Here is a 13347-nt window from a genome sequence, read left to right as displayed (position 1 = left end):
TCCCGTTTGCTCTTTAGTGCAAAGCAGGCCACTTCATCTCTCTTTGTTTACCTGTTAAAAATACAGAATGTTGCACGTGACACATGTTACGAGTTTGGATGAATTGGAGTTAATATTGCTTTAACTGCTGCAAAGTGTTACATAAATGTTAAGTATTCCAATAACATCGTTTGTTTGTGAACAAGTTCTTTCAACTACTTTCCCCAAACTAAATTTGTCTTCAGTATAGCAACTAGTAGAACGTTTTTCTGCCTTGGTTGATTCATAGATATCTCCCAAATGGGGGAGAACTGTGTAATGAACGTCAGCCTGCTGATGGGAGACTGGATGTTTTTTCTTATTGTTTGGAGATTTGTTGAAAATAGTAAAGTCATCAGAAGCTGTGGGACATAAGTTAAACTAGTAAACTATTTGAAATAAGAGAGTGCTATCTAGCTGGTGTGGAAAAATCCTTTAGAATCCACTAGATGTGTTATGGATTGTAAAGAAGCATCAATCTCAGAATTTCTTTTTCTTCGGTGTGAGAGGATCAGGTTAATGGAATCCATGTACTGGAAGGGATGATTAATTCATTAGACTTTCATTCTGAGAGTGAAAACTATATTACGTAAGGGATTTTTTTTTTTTTTAATGCTTAGCGATTTCTTTTGGAGATGTTCAAGTGTTTAGCACTGATCCTCTTATCGGCTTTTCTAGTAAGTTGCTGTGTGACTTTCCCGTTATTTATGGCCTGTTTTTTTCACAATTGGGAAGGACTTACTATTCCTGTTAAAAGCAATTACATAGTTTGTATCTTTAGCAAATACAGCTATTCAAAGTGCAATGTGGGATTATTGACCCAAAATGTTACGACTTCAATTAGAATGTATTTATATTGTTCCAGGACTCACAGAGCAAACTATATAAGTGCAGGAGGAAATGTAAATGTTATAATTCTGATCTGCCTAATGCTCACAAGATTCCACATGCAGGTGGATTAATGCGTAAACTTTAGTTTTTCCTGTAATATTGAACTTGATCATTGCGACCTTAATTTTGTGTTTTACTAAGAACTGAGTCTTTTGCTCAATTTAAAAAGGAGCTTTGTAAGGGCTCCTAATAGATGGCACTTCCCTCATGCTGTTGCCAAATTACATTTTTCCTTTCTAGTTATAAAGTGCAGGATGGGTTGTTTGTTTGGTTTCAGGTAGGCTTGTTGAGCTGAATCTTCAGGAAACTTCTGACTTTGCTCTGAGTAAGTATGAGGCTGGTGTCACTTATGCCCAATTGCGGAAGTGCTTTATAATGTTAGTAAGGATACAAATAAGCCACTACAGAAATGGAAGAGGCTTGCTTTGTATTTGATCCAGTATTGGTGCCAACCATCTGCTCTTTCTTTCCTCCACTGAAATCCCTGTGGCTAAAAGGAGGAGATTGGGAAGGTGTCTAGCAGGTAACTGGCAGGGAGCTCTGAATCGGGGGGCCTGGAGAGTGCTCTGATTTTTTAATTAAAGATTAAGAAATCTGAGCGCTCTCTGGGCCCCTGGATTCTTTAAACCTTGCTGGTTTCCACTGTGTGATGGTCGTGCTTGCCCGTGTCTTTCAGTGTTCCTACCCCCAGTATTTACTAGTGTGCATTTGCTTAGCTGCGTTGTTGTGATGCCTGACAGCCCCAGCCATGGCCAAGAGCTTCCTGTGCCTTGTAACGGACCAGCACAATAAAAAGATCCTTTTATATCCAACAGTGACCACAAGACTTCTTAAAAGACATAATTTTAGAAATCTGAACTAAAGTCCTGTCAGTGCTGTTAAAGACTGACTACTTGAGTAGTTTTATAATAGCTTAGCTCAGTCAATACTGGCATCTGTCTGGCTGCAAGTGCGTGGATGTGAGCAAACCGAGATCAGCACTGCTTCAGCTTATATAACTGCTGAAAAACAAGATATATCTGGGTCGAGTGAGGCGGGGAGAGGCATATGACAAAAGAACAACTATGTTATTATTTGTATGACCTTTTTCCTTCATTTTTTGGCCCCCTCCCTCTTCTTTGGTTATCGCTACCCTGTTGCATCATGTCTCAAATTAGACTTTCAAGCTCTTTCTGGAAGAATCCCTGTCTAGCCTGTTAGTGGGTACTGTTAATACGACTTTATGACCTCAAAATACTTCATGAATATCAGTGTATTGGGTTTCAGGTATTCTCATTTTATGAACTGCTCTGAAGTGGCTTGCTTAAGATGCATGTCTGTAGCAGAGCTGGAAATTGATCCCAGATCCTCTGAGGTTCTGCCTGTGCTTTTAGTCCCAGTTCTTCTCCAGCCAGGCTTGGGCGAGTGATGATGCCTGCTTGGTGGCGTCAGGAGTGTCTCTGCTGAGAGTTACGGTCTAGGTATTGAGTGCATTTATGTCTCTCATGAAGAAACCTCTGGGAATGGAAAGAATCGTAGTCTCTATGAACTTTGCCCTTTCTCTTCCCTTATTTGTATGCCGTTACCTCTTGCAAAGCCTTGAGGGGAATCTCTGAAGCGCCCAGACTGTGGTATTCCGTACACTGGATGGAATACCATGTCTGGTTTTGTGATGGAGTGCTGGAGACGTCAAGATGGAAACAACTGAACCTGCAGCAATCTTTCCTGTTGCAGCTCAGTGCATTCAGATGTGTTTTCTTCTCAGGGCTAAAGTGCAGAGAGATTTGGTTTGTCTCTGGGGTGTATCCATGCAATTCTGCAGCTGGTGTGTTTGTGGCGGGAGAGGCATGCTGAGCGAAGGACACGTTGTGGTTATGTCAGCTATGTGAATGTGAAGGCAGGGAGAAGCTTTTGGCCTGCTCTTTGCCATTCTGACTTTAGAGCCTGCTGTGATTCCTGCGTGTTGGAGTATTGGTCTCTCTGTTGCTAGCAACTGCCTGCCCTGACAGATCCAAACAAAAAAGCTTAAAATAGCTATCTAAGTGCTTACAATTAGAAGAACTGTTAAACCATTTCCAGTGGGAAAGATTAGTATGTTCGTGTAACTTTACACGAAGTGTAAAGCCTGAAAGCAGCGTTTCATACTCCTTAGTTGCTGTGCTCTTTCTGCGCTCTAAGGCTGCCCAAGCCTCTTCAGATCATGGTATTTATCATGAGGACAGATTATAATAACTAATATTCCTAACTTCAGTACAGTTTATAAACATTAACTAATTTAAGAAATGTACCATATACCTATCTTGTTAAAGGGTAAGTCTGCACTGTGTTGCAAAGCCATTTGTAAAGATGGGCTTTCCTGCATATTTGTTTACAGAAGTCCAGTTTATGTAGCTTTCTCATAGTTCTCTCTAAGAACTGCATGTTGTTGCTGTGCAAGATGAAAGATGAGTCTGGTGCAAATCATGAATCTTCATGAGATGAGGTTTGGGCAAAATTTCAATTATTTTGGAAATGCCACTCAAAGTTTTGTTTGACGATAAATTAAATTGAGGATCTAACTTGTATTTGCTGTAGTACCTTTTCAATAGCCGGTAGAAACAACATTATCAGTTCCTTTAAAAATAAATCGGGGTGGGTTTTTTTTTCCTTTGGTTGTTTGTTTAATAATCTGCTAAGTTTTAAAATTCCAGTCTGTCTTTTTAATAGTTTTTCTTCCTCATCCATGCTGATTTTACTCTGGTGGAGCTGTTTGTGTAAGCCAGGTTTTGCCTGGCTCGTTTGTTGTAAGGACAAGACTAATCAGCACATAATGGGCATTTTCTTTGTAACAGCTTTTGGTGTCTTTCTCATCCCTTTAAAACAAAATTATGTGGAAAATCCCAGGTGCATTTTGAAAAGCGAACCTCCAATACTTGTACGGAGTTTACAGTTTGAATTGAGGAAGACAACCCAAAATATAGGTTATTTTTTGAGTGTTCCTTGAAAGTACACAACTCCCCTCTCATAGGACTGTTGTCTGAAAACTTCCTTTTGAGGCACATTGGTGCTTCAGACCCCATAATTAAAAAAACAAAAATCCTTCTCTAATGTCCTGCATACTAGTATGCATCTGTATGTTTAGATGGAATGTGGAAAATTGTGGTGATAGGGGATAAATAAAACTACATCCACGGATGTAAACAGTAGGTCAAAATATAATCAGAATGCACGCTTAGACGAATTTTAAGACCATTTGAACAGAAAAGCAAGCTGCCCAATTAAATAACATCTATAAGAACACATTTTCCCTGCCTCTCCTTTATTACATCCTTTACTGTAATAGACCAAAATATTTTACTTAAGTAGGATTTGTATTTCTCCTTGGTTTGATTAGTTCATGAGGTGTAGTTAATATTTTCTTCTTGGGTATGTATATTTTTCCCAAACAATATAGTAATTCTACATTTTGTGTTATTTTGCTTGCTGTAGGTAATTAACCTATGATGCTGGATGTCAGGAATGGTCTAGATTGGAGCAGTAGTTTGTCACGTCTGGTGGTGCAATACAAGCTACCTGATTTTGCTGGCACATAGTCCTTCAGCAGGACCATTGTCTCCCCTGCTTCACATCACAGAGCTAATGGATTTCACTTTTGAATCTCTGGTTGGTACAGTGATTTAATACAGCTTTATCAGTTCCCAGCCTCTGAAAATGGGAAAGTGAAAGTGGTAGCAAAGTGATTTTAATCATGCTGTCCTCAGGGCAGAGGCGCCCTTGAAGTCAGTGATAGCTTCAGTCTTTCTCCGCAATAGAAATGGGCCAATCACGGGAAAATTTGGGTAGGCCGTAAACGTCTGCGATGCGTACTACTTATTTAGGTATGTGTTTGCTAGCCCCGGGCAGGCACCTTCAGGCAACAGTGGAAGTTGTCAAACTTCCTGGATGCTGTGTTTTCCCTTTTGTTGTTGACTGTCTGCCTGTGAAGCAGCTTTCCTTTGATCTCTTTACCCCTATTATGGGCACGGTGTGAAGAGTTCCTTTTTTGCTATGCAATGTTACACCAACAAGTAAGCCTTCCCCATTTCATAGGCTTTATTGATTCTAGGACTTTCATCTGATACAGTTCCCTAGGTTAGTTTCTTACTTGGAGGTGTTGGGGGGCATGATTGTTACCTATTTATATTCTTTTGTAGTGGGCTTTTTTTAAATTGGAGCCTGTTCAGTTGATTGGTTTTTCTCATTCACTTTGGACTTCAGTTGCTGCTCTTCTGTGGTGCTAGACTCCTGGAAAATATGCCTTTCGCGGAGAGACGGGCTTCTAGGTATCTGTGGAAAATGCCCTACCATTTGGGATAAGGTGACAAGGACATAAAACCATCATCCTCCATTTACATTTTTGGCTTTCTTGGACAATGTTGTGTTTCTCAGTTGCTTTGAGCTTTCCCCTGCCTTTCTTCAGAAGATAGTTTGCTGTGCTTTGCTATATAGAATTTACAAACATGGTCTATTTTCTCTTTTTTCTTGTTCCCTCCCAGGGCGGTATGTAGGAAAGCTGTGCTGTTATCCTTCCTGTTCAAGGTGTCTGAAGGTGGTGAGTGGGAGGTTGCAAACAATCTGCAGGAATTTTGATGTATCTAACTGTCTGGAAGAAAATGTGACACAGTGAGTGTGCGGGAGAGGCTTTTGAGGGAGAGATTGAAGCTGTTTTCATATACAGCAGAGTAAGCATAGCATATGGATAAGCTGTGCAGTAAGCTTTGCAAGTCTTCTACCAAACACAAAAACTGTCCCGTTTTCATTGCTTTCTTGGTTCTTACTCAAGACTGTTGCAATAGGTGGTGGTGGTGGCTTCATAGGGGCAAATTTCTGCTAGCTGGAACAAGTTTCTTATTTGTGATGCCCTGTAAGTCTCCAGTCATTTTGAAAAAAACAAACCACCAAAACAAGAAACAAAACCTATCCTGTTGAACTACCTCTGTCCTGCTATTGCACTGCAGGAATTAAATTTTTTTTGCCCTTTCTGCACGTATGTAAATAGCGCACCCGATTTTTTTACCTTTTGCATGTGGATTTAAACCCATGTTTTCTCGCAGGATTGGAGGGGAACTGGTAGCTAGTATCCTGTATTCTGTTCTTGATCTTTGACCTGGTTTGTTGTGTGATCTTAGAAGTGAGTTAGTTCCTCTGTTTCTGTTCCTCATTAGTAAAATATGTGTCATGATTCTTTACCTGTTTCATAAATGTGGGATTTGACCATAATAATGAGCAAATTAGAGAAGGAAGGCTCAATTGCTCTGTCTCAGAAGGACACTGACTAGCTTGTTGCATTTGACTTAAATGTAAAAATTGCTCTTGGAATCTGTTCGTCATCATTAAAAGGGATTGAGCTTCTTACAGGGGAGATCAGTAATTTGAGTTGCTGGCAGCAGGAGGATTTAGTGAGAAATGATTCTCATCACTCTAATTTGACAGATTTCCTGTAAGGAACTGTGGCAGCATTGTTGCAGTTAGGGCTGAGAATGTACATTAGCTAGAGCCCAGGAACACTTTTTGTTTTTCACATGAAAAAAACTAAAATAGAAGTATTTAAAAGCCAAGATTAAAGTGGTGAAATAGAACATGGTCTGTGAGCACTTGTTATTATTTTCTGCATGCTTAACTTTGCTAAGGTTTGAGGAGAAGTCAGAGTCTTTCCCGAGTCATTTCTGCAGCATTCTATCAGAGAAAATTATGTGCAAATGATTTCAAAGGAGATCAGGAATGGGCAAAATTTAAAATTATTTATCAGGCCAAATATAGGTGGTGTAGCAAATGAACTAAGCAAAGCACAGGACAGCACAGCCCTCAACAGCTGGGCTGAAGGGTAGAGTTTAAGGTTACTACAGTGTGTGAGGTCATGAACTTGATACGTGAAATTGTACAAATACGCGCATACTTAGTGAAGAGAGTATTTAAAGAAATGGAACAATGGTGGATGGTTATTAAATATACAAGCAAAAAGTTTTAAAGGGTGATAAAGATATTTTATACTAAATGGTTGCAATGGAGTGTTTTTCATTTGTCCTCTAAATCAAATAACCTTTTAACTTTAACTAAAAAAAACCAAAAACATTAAAGAGGTTTTATAGCGAACGCTCCAGGCTAATGATAGACTGGGACAAGATAGTTGCAATGGATATAGGGATGTCTGAACGATTCTACAGAACCTACTTTGGGTTGAGTAAAACCTGCTAATGGGTGCTCAGGGCTGGTACCAGCCTAGTGAGTGGCTCTGAGTGCCTGTGCCCTGCACTCCTCAGGTATCTCTGCTTTGAAAGGACTTCATTAATTTGAGAACAGGCAGAGACTCCTCCTTAGAACTATTGTATACTTAAGTAAGTCCTGCAGGAGACCTTGCCTAAATCTAGCCCATGTAGCGTTTTATATGTGCTTATGATTTTCTTTTAACGCTCTAGTGCAGATATCCTGGAGAAGTTTTAGCTAAAAATGCTAATCCTAACTTCTCTCAGTAAGGTGTCATAGGTTACTTTGCTTATGGTTTTTTCATTCCTGAAAATACTGCATAAGTGCCCATTGGGTATGTATATCTAATTTTACATTCTTTTTAGGTCTGGGGGAGAAAGCCTTGCAACCTGAAAAAGTCCTTAGAAATCTGAAAATATTTACAGTATTAAAGGTGGTGACATACAATTCATATTCATCTTAAGAAAGGTCGAGAGATGTTCTTGCATGCCAGAAGTTCCTGGAAGTGAAAATAACTGATGATGTTGCATGCCAAATCTTAGAGCTATTAGAACAAAATATACTGATGCTAGGTTCTGCTTTTTCTCTGTGCAGTGTAAAAGCAATGCAAGGTATCATAACACTTCAGTATATTTGGAGGCAAGACACAGTATCTTCTGGGGATTACGGTATCAGAACTGGCTCTGTGCTTTTTCAAAGGTAAGAAATGGTCAGGGCGTACTGCTGCAGAGCACACTTAAGCCTGGAAGTGTGTTGCCATTTTACTGTGCTACTGCAGGCTGACTCTTGTGCTGAAATTAAAGTAAAACAAAACAAAAAACCCTCAAAGCTGGTAATTGGCTAGGATGATGATAATGTGAGCTCATCCCTCAGCCTCAGGGAGGGAAGCCTGCTTAGTCATAGAGCCAGCAGTGCTCAGCCAATGAAGCTGCCAAGTGTGAGCTTTCCTGGAGCATAGTCACGCTGCAGCTTGAACATCTATCACTTCGGCTTAAACTATGGACTATTATTATTAGGATGACCTACAAGATCTTTTTCTGCAGTTTTTCTATGTAGAAAGAAATTCTAAAAAGCTAATTTTGTGATGTTTTCTTTTACCATCTAATACTGGATGCACCAAATCCTCTTTTTTCTTGGCTGATCTCTTAGTTAGGATTTTTTTTTTTTTTGCATGCAGTTAGGAGAACTGGGACATTCAATAAGCGTGTTTTGTTCAAAGTACCTTAAATCTTTCCTCCACGGTAATGTCATTTTCACTCTCCTGGTTTTTGTGCTGTTGTAACTTCAGTTGTTCTTCAATCACTACGGTCTTCTCAAGTGACAAGATAACTTCCCTAAGAGACATATAATATTTTTTAGGACTCCCTTTATGGAACACACAAGTACATATTCCTTTCCCTCCTTTAGGTTATCTCTGAACTTACTTTTTTTGTAAACTTTGCATCTTAATACTTTTGTTACATCTCTTTCCTAGATAGGTGCAGTTCTAAACTGGTCTGAGTTAGGCTTTGCAATGCTGGTGGCTTCTTACGTAGTAATGGAAAAAACAGAGCCAAAGTCTTCACAAGTGGAGGTTTGGAGAGCTGTGCTAATGCAATGCTTTCTCACTAACATGAGAGCCCTCTTTCTAAAGGTCGTCTGGATACTTGTGTGTGTGCTAGTTGCAAATCTCAGCCACCGCTATTAAGAACAGCATCAGATGTTTGGTTTTTTCTTTTCTTTTATTTTCTTTTTTTTTCCCCTTCCTTTTTTAGAAGGGTTAAAAACAAGGATCCTTGAAGTTGTATGCCAGCTTTTGGGTAGTTATCTTTGCATTCTTCCTCAAAGTGTAGAAAATCTACAGCCAGGTTGTCTGGCAGGTTTAAATTTGATCTACTGGTAATGTCTTCTGATATACAGAAAAACTTGCATTCTTTTTATCAGAATTATGTGACTGATCAATACAAAAACATGCAGAAGCATCCACCATCCAGAAGTGGAAGGAAAACTATTGCAAGGTTGTCTAGTTTGGAGAGAAAAATAGCTTGTGATGATTTCAGAAAGTAAGACAGGGTCAGAAACCACTGTTAATAGTATTACCTCAGGTATTGTGGTTTAGCTGTTAGCTCTGTTACATTTGTAGCAGTGCTGCAAAAAGCAAGGAGAGAGAACAACATAATGCTCCTGAGAGGCATATAGGAACCTTTCCACCTCTACATTTTTACTACCAGGTTCCAGTTTCCTGCTGTAGGATGTTTTTTCCTCTCCTAATGAAGTTTTGAAATAGGAAAAACTTACTTTATGAAATCCTTGTTTGTGTACTAGTTGCAGTTTAGAGAGAATTTTCCATCTCACGTGTCCATAATTTCTCCTAGAGTTATTTTCGTCCTGTTGAAAGAGGACTGGAAAATGAGCCGAGACATTGTGCTTAGAGGAGGGAGGAACACCCTGGCTCTGTGATACGGGGTGGCAGAGGTCCACGGTTTGTAGCCAGGGCGAAGGGGGGGAGCGTGGGGGGAATAGCTATGTAACAGCCTGAGGAAGTGAGTCACTTCGCTCTGAAACACAGGCCCATGGTTCCAGTAGCACGAAGCCAAGCTTGGCCTCTGAGGTGGAAGTTGCGTAAGTTAAACTCTTTGTCTTTTCCTCCTCCTCATGCTCCCAACCCCACCCCAGTATTAAAATCTGCACTGTAGCCATATCCGTTCGGAGTAAACTCAGGTTACAGGACTTCAGAGTGCCGCATGCTTTTGTTTTATTATTTTTCATTTTATAGAGAGAGAGAAAGGGATTGCAGGTTTCATTGGAGGGGATTAGTGTGTGTTAGCGTGTGTTAGTCTTACCTGCTCCACTCAAGAGAAATTTGATTTTATAGCAGAAGGGATGCAATAAGAATAGGTTTTTAACAATTTATTAAATTCTTTCTGAAACATACTGGCAGTGTGGACAGAGTGGAACAGAGTGCATACTGAAAGTGGAACAGAGTGCATACTGAAAAGAGATAGTAATAGAGACTTGCACTTAATTACTTGAGTATTAGTAGTTTAGTTTTAAATTTAATTAAATTCTTAAACTTCTTAAAAGGTTTTAGGTGTCCTACTAGAAATACTAGTGTGTTAACACATTAGACCTTAATCCTGCAAACTAGGCTCTTAAAGCCTAAGTTTGTGGATAGCTTTTTTCTGTGGAAGAGGAGGGTAGAATTGAGCTAGACTGCATGTTCCGGAAAGGCTTTCTTCTATTATGTTTGTAGCTTTACACTAACAGATATTTGCTGGTGTCCGGGAGCAGCTGTAACAATCTGCCTGAACTACTTTTCCATGAGTGCGACCTGAGCAGGAGCAGTTGCCTTCAGCTGTTGAAGAAAGCATCTGACAGGGCAACAGGTTGAGCAGGCCCTGTCTTCAGGGCTTGGATGCTTGGTGGGCAGTTCTTAATTGGAAAGCAACCGTAATGATTGGGGGAAGGGCGCTGCCGCCTGATCCTTTCCTTCAAAACACTGAATTGAGCATCTTTTGCTGCGTGTTTGGCTGCAGCCTTCGTGTACATGTGTGCGTTTTAAATGGCTTTGGGAAATGTGGCATGACACATTATTTTTCTTTTGGCGAGTCATGAGGGTTTTTTTGTTTTGTGTTTTTGAGTTCAGATTAAAAACAGATTATTCTGGCTGCAGGAAGACATAGAAGTAATTGGCCAAATGAGAGGGAGTTTAAGAGAAAAAACCTTCACAATGAGCTTGAGAGATTAGTCAGAAGTCTGTGTGCAATTGGGAGTTGCATCATGCAAATACAGTGTGATAACTAAGTTGTTTTGTATTACATTCTTCTAGCAGGTCAGATCTATTATTTCTTACACGTATTATCCTGATTTTCATTTCTGTGGGAAATGGGACAGACATACACGTTGTTGCTTATCGCGTGAGGGTTTATACGCCAGTTATGTCTGTTGATGATTCATTGCAATTGCTTCTCTATTTCAGGACCTGTAGCTAAGTGGACCCTACTGACCTCTGAACCACAAAGGATAAGAGTGAAAAGAAGTGGGAGAAGCATACGAAGAAAAAGGAAGTGGATGCACTTTCATCTGGACTTCTTTCCTGCCCTTTATTAGTAAAACTGAATGGAAAAGAGAGACTTCCGTGCCTTTCCTCCCCCAGCCTCGGGGATGGGCGGATTGTAAATACGGTGTGTGCAGCTGGGAGAATAGACTGAACCATGAATCTTCAAGCTCAGCAAAAGTCTTCAAGCAAAAGGACTGGGAAACGAATTGCCTATTTTAATGAGCAGGAAATAGCTGTGTCATCAAAAGAACCACAGCAGCAGCTTAAGGAAGGACAGTACTATGGTCATGGAGGGAATATACCGGTCTCCCAAACTGTGGAGATTTCTCACACAGGAGGATTAACAAGTGCCCCCAACAATGTTGCTTTGATGAACTCTGTTTACAATCAAGATAGGGGAGAATCAATGATGATGTCCCAGACGGTAACAGCTGTCAAATGGCAGAATTCACTAATGGGAAACCGGTTGCCAGAGAGGGGTGACAGCCACTGGCAGTCTCCACCTTCGATGTGGAACCACAGTATGGTTTTTGGGGGCAACCCAAAAGGACCCCACTCCAATGCTGGTGCCCCGGGCTTCTATGGCCACCCAGAAGCCCTTAAAAGAAATCAAGAGAAAGGAGTGTTCGTGTCACAGCTGGACTTGTATGGAGATGCTGTCCAGCAGATGATGTCCCAGAAGGCTCAGCTGGAACAGCAAGCCCTGGTTAGACAGCAAGCTCAAATGAATTCTTTTCATCACATGCAGAAACAGCAGCAACAGAATCAAAGTCTGCCGTTACAGCCTTTCCAACTTGCATTTGGTCACCAAGGCCAAAAGCAGGGTCTTCCTGAATTGTTACATGTCTTTCAAGAAGCCCCAGCTTCTTCCAGTCCAGCATTTACTGCTCAACAAAAACAGCAAGCTCTTCCCCAGCTACAACTGTTTGAAAATTTCTATCCTCAACAGCAGCAGCAGCAACAGGCTGCCACACAAGCCTTCAGTCTGCAGCAAACTACTTCCATAGCACAGCCTCATGTGGCGGCTGCAGCACCTCAGCATCACATGATGGCACACCAGTTTCAGCAAACGGAGAGGAACCAGGAACTATTCAAGGCTCTAACAGAGCAGAACCAACAGACTGTGCTACCTCAGACCCAGATTCCCTTTCCAAGAAGATCACGGAGACTCTCCAAAGAAGGTGTCCTGCTGACATCTGGAGGAGAAGTGTTAGCTTCCAAGCAGGCAGAAGAACAACCTAGCAATTTATTTCTGCATCACTGGCAAACACATCAGCAAGAGGTCCCATTACAGCAGCCGCCTGAATCACTGGCTCACAACAAAAGTAGCTATTCGCACCCCAAAAGAGTGGATCTGGGGCAGAAGGATGTCCTGGTCAATAGTGAGCTGTGCCAGATAGAAACAGACAGGCAAGCTACAGCCCAGAACGGTAGAGATGGGGAGAAACAGGCAGCTGAAGAAAACACTCAGAGAACTAATGATTTTCAAGGTGTCAGAGGTGGTGTAATCCAGAGTACACGACGGAGACGGCGTGTTTCTCAAGAAGCCAATTTGCTAACTCTGGCCCAAAAAGCTGTTGAGCTGGCTTCTCTTCAGAATGTGAAGGTAAGGTAGACATCCTAACCAATATAGCACTACAAAATAGGGCTGAAATGAAAGGAATTTATGTATGTATGCAGGATAGGATGATGTCTTGATGCAAGAAGTGTTGTAGTACTGCAAGGGCAGCTCTGGAATGATGGCACGTAAGTTCAGCTACTGTAATTCATAGATGCGGGAGGATAGAGATCTCCTAGTGCAGTGAAACCACCTAAGGGCAGTTTTACTTCGCTAATACTGAATGTGATTTTAGCCCAGGGCATCAAAATATGGACGTTTTCAGCTTAGATCTCAAGCTGGTCAGGAATTTGGAGAGACAAGTGTAAGCAGTTCACTTGGTGTCTTTTCACCAATTTAACATTATCTTCCTTTTATGTAAAAGACTGCTGCTTACCTGCCGGTTTTTCAGTTTTAGTGGTTGAAGTGTTCCTAAATTGTGCTATCTAAAAATTACATAATGGAATTTACATGTTCAATATTTCCCAAATATTAAAAGCCTGAGGAAGCCTCACTTACATGAAGAACTTATACCAGGCATAACAAAGGTCTGTCTGATGTGGTATCCTGTTTCTGAGAATGACCCGCAGCGAATGTTTAG

General features: G+C 40.9%; 1 protein-coding gene across 2 annotated transcripts in view; it reads left to right on the top strand.

Moving 5' to 3' along the window:
• The window catches only part of MIDEAS (mitotic deacetylase associated SANT domain protein), a 77169-nt gene that overhangs the window by 36661 nt on the left and 27161 nt on the right, over positions 1-13347 (top strand). The window contains exons 1-3 of one of the 2 annotated variants that reach the window (XM_075152039.1): positions 5411-5529; positions 7705-7809; positions 11069-12755. In XM_075152039.1, the coding sequence (XP_075008140.1) occupies positions 11304-12755 (1452 nt within the window). In that variant the 5' untranslated portion in view covers positions 5411-5529; positions 7705-7809; positions 11069-11303. Of the gene's footprint in view, positions 1-5410; positions 5530-7704; positions 7810-11068; positions 12756-13347 lie in introns of those variants that run through there. The other variant, XM_075152038.1, reaches the window with a different exon arrangement.

Source organism: Calonectris borealis, chromosome 5, assembly GCF_964195595.1.
Source record: "Calonectris borealis chromosome 5, bCalBor7.hap1.2, whole genome shotgun sequence".
Taxonomy (NCBI): domain Eukaryota; kingdom Metazoa; phylum Chordata; class Aves; order Procellariiformes; family Procellariidae; genus Calonectris; species Calonectris borealis.
Note: the sequence above shows the minus strand (reverse complement) of the source record. Positions and strands in the feature narration are given on the sequence as shown.